At 44.0% G+C, this 16,667-nt stretch overlaps 1 protein-coding gene across 1 annotated transcript in view; it reads right to left on the bottom strand.

Moving 5' to 3' along the window:
- Positions 1-2,402: 2,402 nt before the first annotated feature.
- Positions 2,403-16,667, bottom strand: part of SPEF2 (sperm flagellar 2) — a 174,360-nt gene continuing 160,095 nt past the window's right edge. The window contains 4 exon segments of the mRNA XM_029218282.1: positions 2,403-2,492; positions 9,078-9,200; positions 9,395-9,634; positions 15,865-16,044. Of these exon segments, the coding sequence (XP_029074115.1) occupies positions 2,403-2,492; positions 9,078-9,200; positions 9,395-9,634; positions 15,865-16,044 (633 nt within the window).

Below are 16,667 nucleotides of genomic sequence, written 5' to 3'. Positions count from 1 at the left end.
GTTCCACCCTTGCCTGCTCCAGAACCTGCGGTGCGAGAGCTCCATTTACATCTCTAGGTCATGTTCCACCACCAGGTCTGCTCCATTCTGCTGATGACTGGAGACTGACATGGTGGCAAATACCCACCAGGGAGACCTTTGTGTGGGTTGCTCTCCTACAGTTCAGATGAGATAATGGGCCTCAGGAGGGAAATTCTGCAATTTCCTTCGTTAACTACACTGTGCAAGAACATTATTACAGCAAGCAATTACAAGGAAATATAAAGCATCATTACAGAGCCATTGTCTCCGCTTTTAATTTTTTTCTAGTGCAATGTAATGTTGCCTTGTCATCTTCAATCCTTAATAAAATGTCCGTTGGTTGGCTGCCTGTGTCCTTATCATGATATCTTATTTATTTGAATCCTATTTTCAGATGTTCCTCAGCTCCCTTCTCTAGAATAACTAGAACTACGAGTGAATCAGCTAGTTGAAACTGTGAAATCTCTGGCTGGGTTTCTTCTCCACCTCCTAAGCTTCTGCATTACCATCCTCCATTATCTTGAGGGCAAGTGTTCTGGGAATGGAACCCACAAGAAGCAGATTTAGGCAATGTGTCACTCTCAAGAAATAGAATATAGGGCTTCCCTGGTGGCGCAGTGGTTGAGAGCCCACCTGCTGACGCAGGGGACATGGGTTCGTGCCCCGGTCCGGGAAGATCCCACATGCCGGAGCGGCTGGGCCCGTGAGCCATGGCCACTGAGCCTGCGCATCTGGAGCCTGTGCTCTGCAACGGGAGAGGCCACAACAGTGAGAGGCCTGCGTACCGCAAAAAAAAAAAAAAAAGAAAGAAAGAAATAGAATATCATTCTCACTGACAATTGAAATTGTCTTTGGATGGCTCATTTTTTCAGTGATCAATCAAAATGTGATACCTCTACACATTTTGCACAAATGTATTATAATGCAACTTAAAGCTGGCTATGATTTTTTAGTCTTAGGTTCAGGAGTATAGCAATAAAGAAAATACACAAAATCCCTATTTCATGGAACTTACAACCTAGTGGAGTGACAGACAAACAAAAGAGTAAACATGCATTTGTCAGGTGTTGATAAGTGCAACGGAAAAAAAAATTAAAGTGGGCATGAGAGGTATGGGGATGGTGGGTTATTTCTATGTTGTATTATGTGTTGAGGGAAGGCCTTGCTGACAAAGTGTCATTTGAACAGAGGCCTGAAGGAAGTCAGGGGCAAGCCATGCAGATATATGGGACCAGGCAGAGAGAAAAGCAAGTGCAAAGGCCCTGAGGCAGGCATGTGTCTGTTGTGTTCCAGGGTCAACAAGGTACAATTGTTGCTTAAGCAGAGCAGGCTGGGGGAAAATATCGGGAAATGAGATCAGACAGGCAGCAAGGGTTAAAATCAAGGTAAGGACTTGGACCAGACTCTACATGAGATGGGACTCCAATAGAGGGTTGGAGCAGCGGGGTGATGTGAAGGCTCCCTCTCTTTGGCTTGGGTATGTTGAGTTTGTGATGATGATAAGCCATTCCTGTGGTAATCAAGTGGACAGTAAGAGAGAAGTTTGGATTTTGGGGGAAGACGGGAATAGAAACTTCAGCTTTGGCCCCATAAAGTCATGGGAATGGACGACTCCTCCAGGAATTGACTGTGCACAGAGAAGGCTGAGTGCTGGGGCCCTCCAACTCTTAGAGGCTGAGTAGAAGAGGAGAGTCCAGCAAAGATCCACAGAAGGAGTAGCCAGTGAGGAGACCCAGAGGGGGTTTCACAGAGGCCCAGCCACTGAAAATACATCAGTGCTCACTTAAAAATGCAACGAAAACAACAAAAACAAAATCACTTTCTTCAGATAAGTATCACTGAATTTGAGTCACTAACTTATACAAGTGCTATAATTGTACCTCTATCTATACAAGAAACATATTCTATTAATAAAGAATTATGAATAGATAACAGGATCATGACTGTAACAGAAGCTGATAACGCCGCCTTCTCCTTGGCTAGTGAGATACACCTTGGAATTTTATGGAGCGAGAACAACAAACTGTATGCAGCCATGCTGCCCTGACGTGGATCTTTGGGGGAATTTTCACTGTATCTGCCTAATGTAGATACTTCTCACTGGGACTGTTCATGACTTAATGTGTATGTTTATATTTGAACATATTGTTCTGGTGCCTTTTATTTTCGGAATCACTTCAAAATGCACTCCTTCTTACTTCGGATTTTTGCTTGGAAATTTAAAGTTTATTACAGAATATTCTCCAAGTTAAGGAAGACTCCCTTTTCCATAGCCCCTCATAGCCTGGTAGGGGTCATTTCTACACTTATGATGATAATGTATACAACAAACACCATGTTTACACTTGATGTCTGGAAGATTCATTGCCGCTCTCTTGTCTTCATTTCTTTTCCTCTGTGAGTCTGGAAGGAGACCTCTCTTCATCACTTCCTTGTACATGCTCACTCCTTTGGAGAATTATTTTAACATCCTAAGAGAAGAGATTCAAAGAGAAGTCACGAATATTAGTAAATGAGTTAGAATGAATGATCACCTAATATGTGGCAGTGATTAAACAGTAAGTTGTTTTTATTTTTTCCTTTGAGAAAATTGTTCTCTATTTAGCTTGAATCCTGCCTTGCAACTTACTAGTTGTGCCCTTGGAAAGATAGCAAAGATCTTGGAGATTCCATTTCCTCATCTAATAACAGAGGTGTCATATCAGATTAAATAACATTTGTAAAAGCAGAGTTTGTCAATAATGGGAAAGGCAAAACATTATTTCCCTATCAATCAATAAAAAACAGTATCCACCTTCTATTAAAGGAAAAGTCTAATGCCAAATTAATCATGTCTACAGATTTGTAGAATTTTAGAACAGCAGATTATTTTGAGGGTGGGGGGACTATCTCATTTCTGTTTTTTTTAAACATTAGAGATTGAATGATCTGTTTTTTGTCCACTTAAAATACCCAGCTATGTTACATTTTAAATCACAGATGTTTGGGTTTCCCTGGTGGCGCAGTGGTCGAGAGTCCGCCTGCCGATGCAGGGGACACAGGTTTGTGCCCCGGTCCAGGAAGATCCCACATGCCGCGGAGCGGCTGGGCCCGTGAGCCATGGCCGCTGAGCCTGCGCGTCCGGAGCCTGTGCTCCACAAAAAAAAAAAATAAATAAATCACAGATGTTTGTAAAATAAATTTAAGACATTATCACAATGTAGAAGGGGTATAAGCACGTGTGAAAAATGTAGAATTATATTTATGCAGTTTCTAGTTTTTTAATTTTTTTTTTTTTTTTTAGGAAAGTGCTTTAAGAATATGTTTCTTTTCTTCAGAGCTGAGTTCCAAAGGTTTCTTTTTTTTTTTTAATTAATTAATTAATTTATTTATTTTTGGCTGTGCTGGGTCCCCGCTGCTTTGAGCGGGCCCTCTCCAGCTGCGGCGAGCCGGGGCCACTCCTCCCTGTGGGACGCAGGCTTCTCATTGTCCTGGCCCCTCCCGCCGCAGAGCACAGGCTCCAGGCACGCGGGATTCAGCAGCCGTGGTGCTCGGGCTTTAGTACTTGTGGCTCACGGGCTCCAGATCGCAGGCCCAGCTGCTCTGCGGCATGTGGGATCCTCCGGGGCCAGGGATCGAACCCGCCTCCCCTAGCACTGGCAGGTGGACTCCCAACCACTGCGCCACCAGCGAAGCCCCAGAGGTTTCTATCTGACCGTAGTCATTTCACTCATGAAAACATTAGTTAGTTCAGCATCTGAACGGACCCCTAATGAGGGACGCACCATCGCTGTACCAGTCACTGCCAGGAACCGTAGTGAATCATTTTCTTGAAGGAGCTTGTTCTTTGAATATACAGATCTCCTACAGCCAAAGGTCAATCTTAGGTGAGCTAAGCGAAAAAGAACAGCTGCTCGCCCTTGACCATTCTGGTCCTACCCTCCACAGTTCTTACTAATATGTCTTCTTTGCATAGTATATTGTTTGCAAATGGCTAATGCTGACTAGGGACTGTTAACTTGGGGATTAACGAATGAGCTGTCCTGTGATTACTTGACACTCCAGAGCAAGGGGGAAAATTATAAACTCTAGTATTTAAATCAGATTGTCTAGACTTAGAGCTGAAATCAGGGGCCATAGTTTTAAGTAGCAGTTAGTGGAGAAAAGCCTGAGAGAGTCTAGAAATGATTGACATGGGTGCCTTGAAAACACAAAGCGCCAAAGCAGCCATCATGTTTTGTTATAAACATAAAAGAGATGGTTGGAGTATATCTTAATGTCAGATACCTTGAAGACTGTGTCCCTTCCAGTTACATTTATATTTATAGGTATTTTGCCCTCACATAATTGGGTCCTGATGCATTTGTTTCTAAGAAATTCTCCTGTGACATTATGATTTTAACATGAAAAGATTTATTTTTATCTCCTAGTGAATGGAACCCTTAATTTTAAGGCTGTATGCTTAACGTACAGGCTTGTTAAAAGAAATCTACATTTATTCAGCATATGTTTGCATCACAAGAAACTACACTGCCTGGATTAGTATAGAAAAGTCCAATGTCCACTTATACTTGTAAATCTATTCATCAGAGGAAATTAATTGACTTTCCTCACTAACCACCCAGTGACAGTGTCCTCATTGATCTTGTTACATTTAACCAAAGCATTTTCTTAACAATTTAGGAACATTCCTTGAAAATAACCTCTCTGTAAAAGATCTATGAAACTAAAGTTAAATAAGTGGCTTTAGATTAAATAACTATAAAATCCAACACAAAATCTGGATCTTCTGCATAGGAATTGACCACATGGGGCTTCCTGGGACTTTGGTTTGGACCCTCTGTCATCATGGCACTGCACCAGTGAAAGCCTCCTTTCTTTCCAAAGAGCAGACACTGAATTCAGGAGTTGAAATGCCAGCTTTTTAGCTCATCCATGTACAATTTTGCACGGCTCAGAAATATTTCCTGTGAACTGCAACCACCAGCAGACCAGCAGTAATAATTATAGTAATAATAATTACTATGTATTGAGTGCTTTCTATCTACCAAGCACGGAGCTAAGCATTTTATATGGATTAAGTCATTTCATCCATACAAGGACCCTGTGAAGTATGGTTGATAATTAACCCTATTTTACAGATGGGGAAACCAAGGCACTACGAGGTCACTTGCCCAAGGTCACACAGTTCGTAAGTGTGAACCCAGTCAGCATGGTCTCTGACTCTGCTCTCCTAACCACAAAGCCAGGCCACCCACCAGAAGGAGCAAAAAATACAACGTATCAAAATAATTACACACACTCGCTTTTTTTTCACATGTATTTAAAATGCGTGTTGCTTCCAAACATGAACCTTGTAAACACAGAGCTGTTAGGTGACAACCTTCACTTCCCACTGTTTATAGCAGCAAACAACATTTTAACCTGAAAAACCACACTCTAGTTTTTGCTCTACTTATCTTGAAAGATCTTCAAATAACATCACTGTGGTTAAAGTTCATTTTAAAAATGTGATCTATTTACTTGTACATGGATATCTGGAGCAAAAAAACGATGACAGGATGAGAGTGTTGGTAACTGAGTCTTCAGAGATTTTTTTTATTTCTTTTCCTTTCTTTCTTTTCTTTATTTGCTTAGTGAAAATGAAAATAGAGCACCTTACTGGAAAGGGAACCTCTTTCCTTTTCGAACATCACAGTTAGGCTTTTCAGGTCCAAGGCTCAGCTCTCCTTGGGTCACAATCAGATGAAAGGGCCCGGATTAGATGATAGCGGGTGGTCCATCGCCCTCTCATGAGATTCCAGGGTGGAGTGACAGGGAGGAGATGCAAAGGACCAGGATGGGGAGGGTTGAAGAAGCTGACTCAGCAGAAGCACCTTGGCAATGAAGGAATGAATCATCGGACAGACAGACAGACAGACTGATGAACTCTTTTTCTACTGTTAGAGTATCAGGTGATACCTGAGCTATGAGGCTGGTTCATGGGAGGTCAGATACCCTCCATGTGGGGGGCTCTCAGCCAGAGGAGTCTGTGCACCAGAGAGGATTTGGGGAATGTGCAGAGGTCATTTTGGTCATCAATGCATCAAGGTGCTCCTGGAATATAGTGGGCTGCAGCCCAGAATATCAGACATCCTGCCACAATGGAGTCGGTCCTGTGCTGCTCAAAAATGTCAGGAGTGCTTCAGCTGGGGCGCAAGTTGATAAGACTCCTTCCAAGATGAGGGGAATATGCAAACTAACAAGAGCCCTGTGGACTTCAGCTTTCCCTGGGCGTCAGAACACATCTTCAGGGGACTTACCTTCGAAGGCAGTCAGTCATCTGTTGGTGGGTTTCTTTTTTCAGGAAAGTGCCAATACAATCTTCTCTGCAAGTCAATCATATTAAGTCATTCTAAAGTCTCCAGAAGTAAGAATGTTCCCCAAATCGTCCTGACTTTGTAGGGAGTTCTTCTCCCATTATAGGAGGAAATAAGCGTGGCATCGTTTTAGGGTCCTAATTGTTCTTGGTAACGTAAGATAAACCCTATTATATATAATTCCAAGGATTTGAAAATTATTTTACTGGCTTAAAATAGGAGGGCTGTTCCCTGAAATGTGGAACAGAATGTGTAGGATGAAATGCAGTCTCAAGTGATGGGCTTCTGGAACACATCTCACACAGAATGACGGTTGCCCAGGGGAAGGCAAAAGCAGGGAGACACCCACAGCTGGCAGACTGCTGCCCATCCTTTCTGTGACACCCACCCAACCACTTCTCTCCACCCTTTGTCTAGCTCTGATGTGCTCTGTTCCCACTAATTCCAGGGTCATACTGACTTATTCCCTCATCCTAAGTGGGGAAGAAAGCTGGTCTTTATTAACGCAAGTATGGAGTATGAGATGCCGAAAAGGGACCTGTGACATATCTGTCTCAATGCGAAGAGTAAATGCTTGTGGGATGTATGAGTACAATGACTTAGAACATTGCCAACCACATTTCCAAATATTTTGGGCCTGTTTAAATAAAGAGACATAAATAATTTTAAAAAGAGGTCTGTTAAATGTAGAGACATAATGATATGATATGCTTAAGAGGCAAAGAAACACTTAGGGATGAAGAAATTCACATCACATCATGCCCCTGCTCAGAAGCACAGCCATTCTCCATCGCTTTTCAGATTGAAACTATATTTCCCCACGTGATGTCTGGGTTCTTTGCAATCTGGCCTGATCTTACTAATTCAACGGGATCACTCCAAGCCCTTCACAGCCTGCTGTCTGCTCTTCAACCAGTGGGGTTCCACTCCTCCACGCTGCCCGGCTTCCACGCCTTCCCCCGGGCCTCTCTTTCCACCCAGGATGTGGTCTCCTCTCCACCCCTACAGCAAAATCCACATAGACCTTCTCTCCCCACCCTCTCGACTTTCTTAAACTCCAGCCATCTTTGAAGACTCAGTTTCTAGCACAAAAAGTCCTATGTTTTGAATTCCTGTAATTTTGCACTTGGGTGTGGTTTACCTTCTATCATTCTGTTATTGATTTAATTCCTGTGAGTAAACATTCTGTTGCAGACAGAAGTGGAATTTGCCTGGGAGCAGCAACTGAGTTTGGTACTCATGTTGCTGTCTCCCATGGAAACTTATTTTACTAGCCTCAGTGGTAAGTGCTCAGTATTGAATAGATATCCTAACAGCCATCGTTTCTGTAGTACTTGCCATGTGTCAGATACTGTGCCCCGTGCTTTAGAGGCACCATCTCCTTTAATCCTTTCCACAGCCCTTTGAATTAGGAATGGGTGTTATCCCCATTTAACAGGTGAGAAAGCCCGGGTCAAGGGAAAGTTAAGGTCAGGTATCTAGTGAGTGGTGGATCCGAGATTCAGTCCCATGACTTTATGATTCCAGAAGCTATGTTCTTAAATGCTGTCATCATACTTCACTACTAAAGTGCCTAGTGTCTGCCAGCTGGTTAGAAATCAATTTCAATTATTGCCAACAGAAGTCATAAAATGTAAAAAGGATCATCAATTTAGAACAAATAAATGTAGGTACAAAGATATTTAAGTCTGGATAGACTGAGTTCCGGGCATAGCAGGTTATCACTGAGGGGTCAGGAGAAACGCCTCTTAGATCACTTGCATCTTATCAAAGTGAAAGTGTTTTTATCTTAAACTCAGCAAACTCTTTGTAGTCCAATAAACGACTAACAGGAGGCAAATAGGAAGACTTCACGCTGTTAAGCGTGTGAGGCTTGTGAGAGGGTTGTAGCAACCTGCCACACTTTGAAAGGGGGTCACCCCTGCTTTCTGTAGCCCTTACTGTTGGTGACCCGGGACTTGCCCGGTGGGTGCACCTGCAGCACGTGTGTTTGAGATGTGCGCGGTTAAGGTAGCTCTGAGACACAGCTCCTCCTCTCTTCCTTCCTGTGTTCTGCTGACTTGGTCCGGTCTCTTTAGGTTTTGTCCTCAGTTTTCCCATCTTGAAGTTTCTCTGAGGGAACTCTCACACATTCCTTCATAAGCACTGTCACTGCATGAGCTACAGAGACAATGTGTGCCACGATTAGAGTACGGTGAACAGATCAGCACTTGGTTGGGGATCATGGTCCCCTCAGTTCTCTTCGGCAGGGGGACTCTATTTTCCATACTCTTCAATCATAAGCCAGGGCCATTCGATGGCTGAAATAATGCAGAACATGAATACGGCCACCCACCCAACTTTAACAGCCACCTACCTCCAGCCTTCTGTGGCAGACCCAAGTCCTCAGAGTCCCGATGGGGCAGCTCCATGGTACTATCCCTAGTACTGGTGGTCCTATCTGTAGTACTAATAGTATTATCCATACACTGATGGTCCTATCACGGTACCGATGTACTGATAGTCACCTCTACTCTGTCTGAACTTGCTGCCATTTGGGTATTGAGGGCTGGCCTTTCTGGCCTGACACCATTACCAGTTTAGCTTCCTCAGACCCTTTTCCAGCCTAGTTCAGCTTCTTCCTTCCTTCTACCCCTCCACATTTGTGATATCCCACCAAGCCCTGAACCTGAACTCAACCAAATTAAGACTGTATTAGGACCTTGGGGTAATACTCACAGGGATTTTATAGTCTGGATAACTTGAAATCAGATCTTGAATAAAAGGATGCTTCAGAAGAACAGCAACTTCAATTGGCTCCAGATTCTTGGAACCTAGGTCCTGAAATACTTTTATGAAGTTCTTAAAAGGAAAAAATAAAGAAAGTTGATTAACTTTACAATCCTGATGATGTTAAAATTTTTGTTTTTGAAAGGAATCATCATAATTTCTCTATGATGATACATTTGGGGAGAAATTCTATGAACATAGGCTCAAAATTGAGGGAAACTTTTCTTGGGTACAGGTTGCCCCTTTTATGAAGTAATCTAACTAACCTCTGAATACATGTTCTCTGTCTTTTGGTGGCTGGCAAATCTGTTAGCGTCCTGTGCTTCGATTGCTCCTCGGAACACTTTGCGTAGTGTTTCCATGGAAATCATTTCCGTGTTCGCATTTTCAGAGATTTCTTCTTCCTTTTCCTCCCCTTCCTCTTGTAATTCCCTTTCTTCACTTATAAAATTGTCCTCAAGTTCAGGATATTCCTCAATGGGACTCATATCAGTAAAGGAGGAGGTCTGTGCAATTCAATGAAGAGAGCATGAAGTCTTTCCAGGAATAGAGATATTTAGAAAACACCAGTTTGGTCCCGCACTTTTTATGCCCTGGGATGATAGTGCCTACTGCAAACTAGCTAAACAAAATCTAGAGATAGAATATGCTGGCTGCACTGGAAATCATGTTGAAATCCCAGACCAGTTCTGCTGGTAGTTGACAGAGGCCTCAGCGTAGGGGCGTCTTACTCACCTCCGTACAGGCTTCTGCTCACTATCCTGCCAGATACACCGCATTCCTCAGTGAAAGGACAGTGGAATGAATTTGTGTAACCACTGTTTTACACATGAAGCTAGATTTCTGAACAGGATTTGCTTTGGAAATTGCCTGCAGTCGAGAGGTTGTGGGCAAGTTAATTTCTCAAGCTTGACAGATTCTAAGAAGCTTTGGGAATGTTTGTTTGGACACTGGAGGTTAAACCCGACTAAACATCCAGAAGGGAAAATAGAAAACAAATTGAATACGGACAGATTGGGATTCTTATTGCTGTTCATTGACACTTGGCCAAGAGCCATGAACTCAGACACCGGCATTCTGAGCATGGGAAAGAGTAAATTGTTTCTGATGTAATTTCTTACGTATCAAAAGCCTGAAAAATATGCCTACCCTTTGATGCCATAATTATTGATCTAGGAATTGATCCTAAAGAACTATTCATGTACACAAAGACTTTTGTATAGGGATGTTCATTCCGTGTTACTTACAGCACAAATAGAAAACCTATGGCTCCAAAAATGGGGAATGGTGACATCAGTGATAGTGTCGGTCTGTGGCAGGATTCTATGCTGCTGTGAACATTTTGGTTTAGAAGGATACTGAGTGACATGAGAAAACGCTCATGGGATGAGTGCAGAAAGGAAACAGAACACAAATAATAAATATACCAGGATCCTCATTTTCGTATATAGCTATACTTAGAAATGAAAAAAAGAGAAACAGATACATTAAAGAATTGAAAGTAGTTACCTCTGATTGGTCAAACAGCTGATTTCTTTTTCACTTTGTTTTGTATTTTTCAAATTCTTTACAGTAGATTTGTACTTACTGTATTTACTGTTATAAATGTGTGTGTGTTTCTGAAGATGAGGTCCTAGCTATTCAATGATTTGCCATAGGAAAATGGGCATTTTCAGAATGTTGACTGGTCCAGTGTCAGAGAACGCCTGAGGGCTGATTCTCCTTTATTCCGATGAAGGAAAAATGCTAATTTAGGCTTAAAATTAGAGCAGGGTGCCAATACCTGTAAATGCTCAATTCAGTAGAAGCATTAAGTGCATAGATCGCGCAAGTTCTTTCCAAAGAGCCACGTAAGTCCCATGTGTAAAAGGATTATAACACAGCACAGAATTAAGCCTCTGGTTGTCATAAGCCCCTCTGAGGGATGTGCAGGGGCTGGGGGTAGTGCAGTAGAGACAGGTTGTATTTGCTCTAGCTCTGTGTGGTCACCTTGCTTTAGTTGGGTTTCCATATCCTTTGGTAAATTGGGAATTTAATCTAATCTTGGAGGGTGGGGGGAGAATGCTCTAGCAGGTGAAGTTTTTGGAATTAAGTACAGATATCTATCATCTACCTATCTATCATCTACCTATCTATCAATCTATCTATCTGTTCATCCAGCCTCTTCTCCATTTTAAACAGTTGAAATACTACTCGGCAGAAATGTGAAACTAGTTTTTTTGTCTCCATCTAAGAAGCCTGGGAATCATCACACTGGCTACCCGTCAATAATCCCCCCGGGGCGATAGAATATTTGCTGTGCTGAAATGAACATAGTTGAGATGCAGAACATCTTGCTGAATGACTGAAGGATGAATGAATTTCTATTCAGAGGGCGGCGCAGGTGCTACGCGGAGAAGACAGAGACAGAACCTGTGGGTGAGCACATGACCAGCTGGGCTGGATAAGCAGGCAATACCAAAATTGAACAGAGAAGGAACCTGCTCTCTCTGCACTATTTCCATAACTACAGAGGGCCCAACTTCTCAAAGACTTGCTATAATCATCATGGGATAAATAGATTTTTTATTTTAGTCAAAAGATAACAATTTAAACATTTGAGTGAAGAATCCTTAACTTGTTATATCAGAGGATGCTTTATAAATGTTTGCTATTTTTGCTCTCTAGGGGGCTGGGACAGAATAGACTTAGTGGTTCAGTGGGAGGGGAGGGAGAAGAGGGAGGCCAAGATCAGGACCAAAGGAGCCAGTTCAGCATCCTGGCGGGACTGCACGGTGTACGCAAGAGGGGGCTCCCAACAGACGCTCTGAAAGACCACGACTGTGAATGTGGGTGGATGAACAAAACCAGGGATGCTGGTTTGGAGAAAAGCCAGGGCTTCTGAATGAGCAATAATTAGTGGCATCAAAACTCACATTATCTTCCAAGCAGCGGGGCAGATTGTGGCGCTAGCAAGCACTATGTCACACTCTCAGAGACGGCCCTCGAGGACTCCCAGCAAACGTGCCCCTGGAGTGGTGCCTGACCGTGCATTTCTGCCATTCAGTCTGTTTAGTCCCACATCTCAGAAGGCAGAACAGAAGATCAGTCCTTAGGACTAATGTGAGGAAAGCACCAAAGAGCAGAATGGGACGCACATTTAAGATTTTCGAAACCCAAGGCCTCAAACCATCTCTGTCAAGATGCTTTAACAAGACTCTCAAAATGTGGGAGGTTCAAGCTCATAATTTATTAACTTCCAATATCACAACCCCAAACTCCACAGGTCAGGGTGAACCATTTTCTCAAATATCAACTTATTTGAAGCTTCACGATGACTAGTGCCTGCTCCTGAGTGCTTTGCTCTTGAGCTTCTTTTAAATTACCCAGAAAGCCGTGGGTTTTAACAGGAGGTCTGTGCCACGGTGAATAAAACAGCGTGAGTAGCAGATATAGACTCAGAAAGAATGAAGTATCAGGGCGATTTCCAGTTGTTTTTTGGAAAGCAAAAGCCGAGATCCCATTAAATGTCTTGGGAGTGAATATAGATCTATTGGAGGTGTTATTTCTGAGCAGGCTCATTTTACCTCCCTGGGATAAAGTTGCCCAGGGAACTAGAATACAGTTGGAAAGGGCACAGAAAGGGGGTGGCATAATTGGAGGCAGGATGGTGAGGGCTATAGGAGTAGGCAAGAATGAGGAAGGTGGGTGGATCCTGTATTTCAAAAGCCCCTATGGTTCACTCCCAGCCAGGAGTAGTCCTGTGTGTGTGGTGTGTGACAGACCTGCGCCCCATCCCTGCCCAACCACGGTTTCATCTCTGTTGTGCAGTGGTCATGGGGCAGTTCCTGCGCAGTGTCCTTGGGCTTTAAAAGAGCTCTTGAGAGAAGTACTCCAGGGGAGCTGCTTCCTGGATGGGCACTAGCTCCCGGTGAATGACCCATCGGGTCAGGGACAGGAGGGATGCAGTGCCTTCCTGTGCTAGCTGGCTTGGCTGCTACCCACCCAGAGAGCTGTCTGTTGCTATGGCAACCATTGTAGCACATACTTCCTTTTCCTGGTCTTTCTGGCTGGGTCAGGCCTCCTGAACCTGCTGTTGCCTCTGCCTCTGGAATGTCTGCTCTCCTCCTCTCTACCTTGGAGACGGGAGTCCCTCCCTTCCTTCTCTCTTCGTCTCTTTCTCCCCTTCTTTCCCTGCCATGTTCACAAACACTAATAGAGTATTTGCTGTGTGCATTACTGAGCACTTGCTACTTTGGAGGACATAAAGATGGGTAACAAGTCATCCCCAACTCAAGGTAGGAATAACAGCAGTAAGATTCAATAGATAAACCACCCCCTGCCTGAATTACTAGTTCTCCTTACTTCCCTCCTTTGCCCCCTACAGTCTGTCCTGTATGGGGGCACATTTTAAATCAAACGACCCTGCTCCGATGACTTCTCATCTCATCTCTTGACACAGTCAAAGCCAACGCCCCTCCAGGGCCCCTCGGAGCCCTCTCCCCCTCACTATCCTTGCCTGCTACTCTCCTCCAGCTCAATCCTCCCCAACTATACTGGCTGACTTGCGGTTCCTTAGGGTCCACCGGGCATGACCCCACTTGAGAGATTTTGCACTTACTGCTGTCTTCACTTAAAATGCGCTTCCTCCAGGGGTCTATCTGCAAGGCCCTCTCCCTCACCACTCTGGGCCTCTGCTTCCATGTCCTTTCACAGAGAGACCTTCTGTGACCATTCTATTTAACACTGCAACTCCCACCCAGTCTCCTATATTTTCCCCTCTATTCTTTATTCCCCATGTCTATGACCATTTGCTGTAGTCTTTATTTTACTTGCTTTATCCCCAGAGGTGCTGGATGAATGTTTGCTGAGTAAATGCACAGGTGCATGTGATGGTGCTCAGCCTTGCCGGAGAGGATCTGGATGTAAATGGGGCCCAGTTGCGGGAATGCTCCGTGGGTCGGGGGAAGCTTCATGAATGATCTGGTGGTTGAAATAGGCCTTGGGTACTGGGGAGCCCTCGAACCTTTCCAGATGAGCTGACGCGTACTCCAGGTGGAGGGGATAGCAAGAGCAAAGGTACGGAGGTGGCAAAGAAGAAGGTTTAGACCCCTCTTTTGATCTGTAAAGCCCCATGTTAATCTGTCCTTTATTCTGTGTTCCCTCCATGTGTGGGCCATCATTCTCCCATTCTTTCCTGTATGGATAAGGGCAATTAGATGGAATCCCTTTAGTGGAGCAAATTTGGCTTCTTCTATATCCTTTGCAGATCACAGGGCTACACAGAGGGTAGGATTTACAAAGCTAATTAATGAAGTAATTGATTGCTCCACTCAGTGAAATGTTTACTGAGCTCTGTAGCAGTAATTCAGATTCAGGAAGGCAGGTTAGGGGATGTAGAGCAAGACAGATGGCCCGTCCCTGCCCACAGAGTGCCCAGAGTCCAGAAAGGAAGCTGACCCTGTAGAAGTAGTTATCTATGAGGATTATGGTGAAGGGGGAAACACAGAATGCTATGGGAACACAGGGCAGGGTTGCCTGCCACCATTCCAGGTCAGGGAAGGTCTCCCTGAGGACAGGTTGAGACCTCCAGGCAGGTTATGATCCATGCCAGTGTTGGGTGAAGGAGACCCAATCTGTAGAGAGATGTAGGCAGACCACATCTAACTCGTCATTTATTTGGGAAAATGTAAATGGTCTTCCTATGTTCTAAGAAGACAGCATTCTTGAGTGGAAATAACAATAACTCCTTCCTGAATTTTCTGTCACTGTGTCAGTGTTAATGCTGAGTCTAAAGTACATCGAGGTGAAGAGCCTTGAGTTGTCAGCTTCCTAGGCAGCACTCTGGCCTCACCCTGCCCCTGATGGAAGGGGTAGGACATCATCCGGGTCATCTGCTCAGGGCTGAAATATAGGGCTGCCTGTAAAAGAGTCTATGTCTTCTGGGATGTGAAAGCTGTCATAGGAACTTCCCATTTTTTTCTCAGACAACCCAGCATACTCTGTTTTGACAAACATGTATGAAAGGAAAAGAACTGCAGCTAGGACATCCGAGGAGTCTGAACTGTGCAGCATCCCTCTCCCCCCTGGGGACACAGAGAAGAGCAGAAAAAAATCATTCCATCATGAGGGCCACTGCTCTGTCCCAAAAGGTCAGGTGAAGAGTAAAAAGTCATGCCAATGGACACCTAATAATTGTATTAGTCATTTCCCTGTTCTGAGGCTTTTCTACCTCCCCCAAAACAGGGAATGTCAACCCTTTAGAAATCGACAGGGGGATGTGAGGTTTTATTGGACATTAAGCTTTTCTGTCACTGGATGCAGGTGATACAAAGTGCCTGTGGAATTCAGGTGGCCAGGTTTGGGCCTGAAATACTATCAAGTGTCATATACATGTGGGATGTGTCTGAGGCCTGAACTTGTTTTACATAGAATTTCCACAGAGTGTGACTATCTTTCTCATTTCTCAGGATCAGCACTTCATGCAAAATAAAGGCTGCCCTTTACAGAGCAAACTGGTTTCACCAAAGAAACTTTGAGCAAATTTGGATTTAACTACCAAAACATTTTTTAGATAGTGGGTCCCTAGTTCTTAATCCAATTGAGTAAGGCGTTATCGAAGACCTAGTAAAGCATCGTGTGAGGAACCTGGGAAAATACAGAGATTGATAAAAGCCAGTCTTTGTTCTTAGAAGTTTAGGATCTTTTGGAATCCCCTCCAGACCCCAACGCTAGTCCATTTCTGGACCACAATTACCTTTTCTGCACCAAGAGGAGGCATTTCAATTGGCTGGAAGACGTGAGTCCCAGTGGCCACACTGAGGGCCCTGTAGACCCCTTCCACACTGTCTGGATGGCAGGCAAAATAAAGCAGCATCTGTGTGTAGTCAAGCTGAGGTGGATCCTTCTCACAGTCAGCAAATAATCTAAAGAAAAACTGTCACACAAAAGAATTTCAGCCACGGGTCAAATGCATACACTTTGGTAGACAGTAGATGGACGGGCAATGAAGAATCCCTCCCAAAGTTTTGGAATACGGTCACTTTCTGAGGACTGAATTACTATAATTAACATGTAATGAATGGTATGAACTGAAGAGTAGGCTAAGTAAAAAAACATAAAAAGTAGGGCTAGAAACATTCTGATGTTAAAGAAAATTGTATGCTAATCAATGGTACCAACATACTTAGGAATGAATGTGCTAATTAAGGTGGCAGGGATGACATGTTACGTAGGAAAAGGGAGCAAGGACCCCTCTGTCCATCCTCAGCTCCAGCTTGACAAACTGGGCCCTGACTCCCAACCATGAAGCTTCTGGTACATCTCACTCCCTGGGGAGTAGGGAGAAGGCAGGGAACAATGCCCAAAGCCACTGGGACTTGAGCCATTAGACTCTTTAAACTGGCCCGCGTTGCACTGAACTCCCCAGACTATTGACTGTAATGTGACTTCTTCCAGTGTAGACTCCCATGCGGAAAGAGTGTGCTTATCACTGAATATCAGCTTGTTTGGCAAGTCTCTCCCGCATCCTGAATGACTGAGCTGACGCTCAGATCTAGA

Source organism: Monodon monoceros, unplaced genomic scaffold (genome assembly GCF_005190385.1).
Source record: "Monodon monoceros isolate NGI ecotype Baffin Bay Population unplaced genomic scaffold, NGI_Narwhal_1 Super_Scaffold_12, whole genome shotgun sequence".
NCBI lineage: Eukaryota > Metazoa > Chordata > Mammalia > Artiodactyla > Monodontidae > Monodon > Monodon monoceros.
This window is presented reverse-complemented; position numbering and strand designations above follow the sequence as displayed.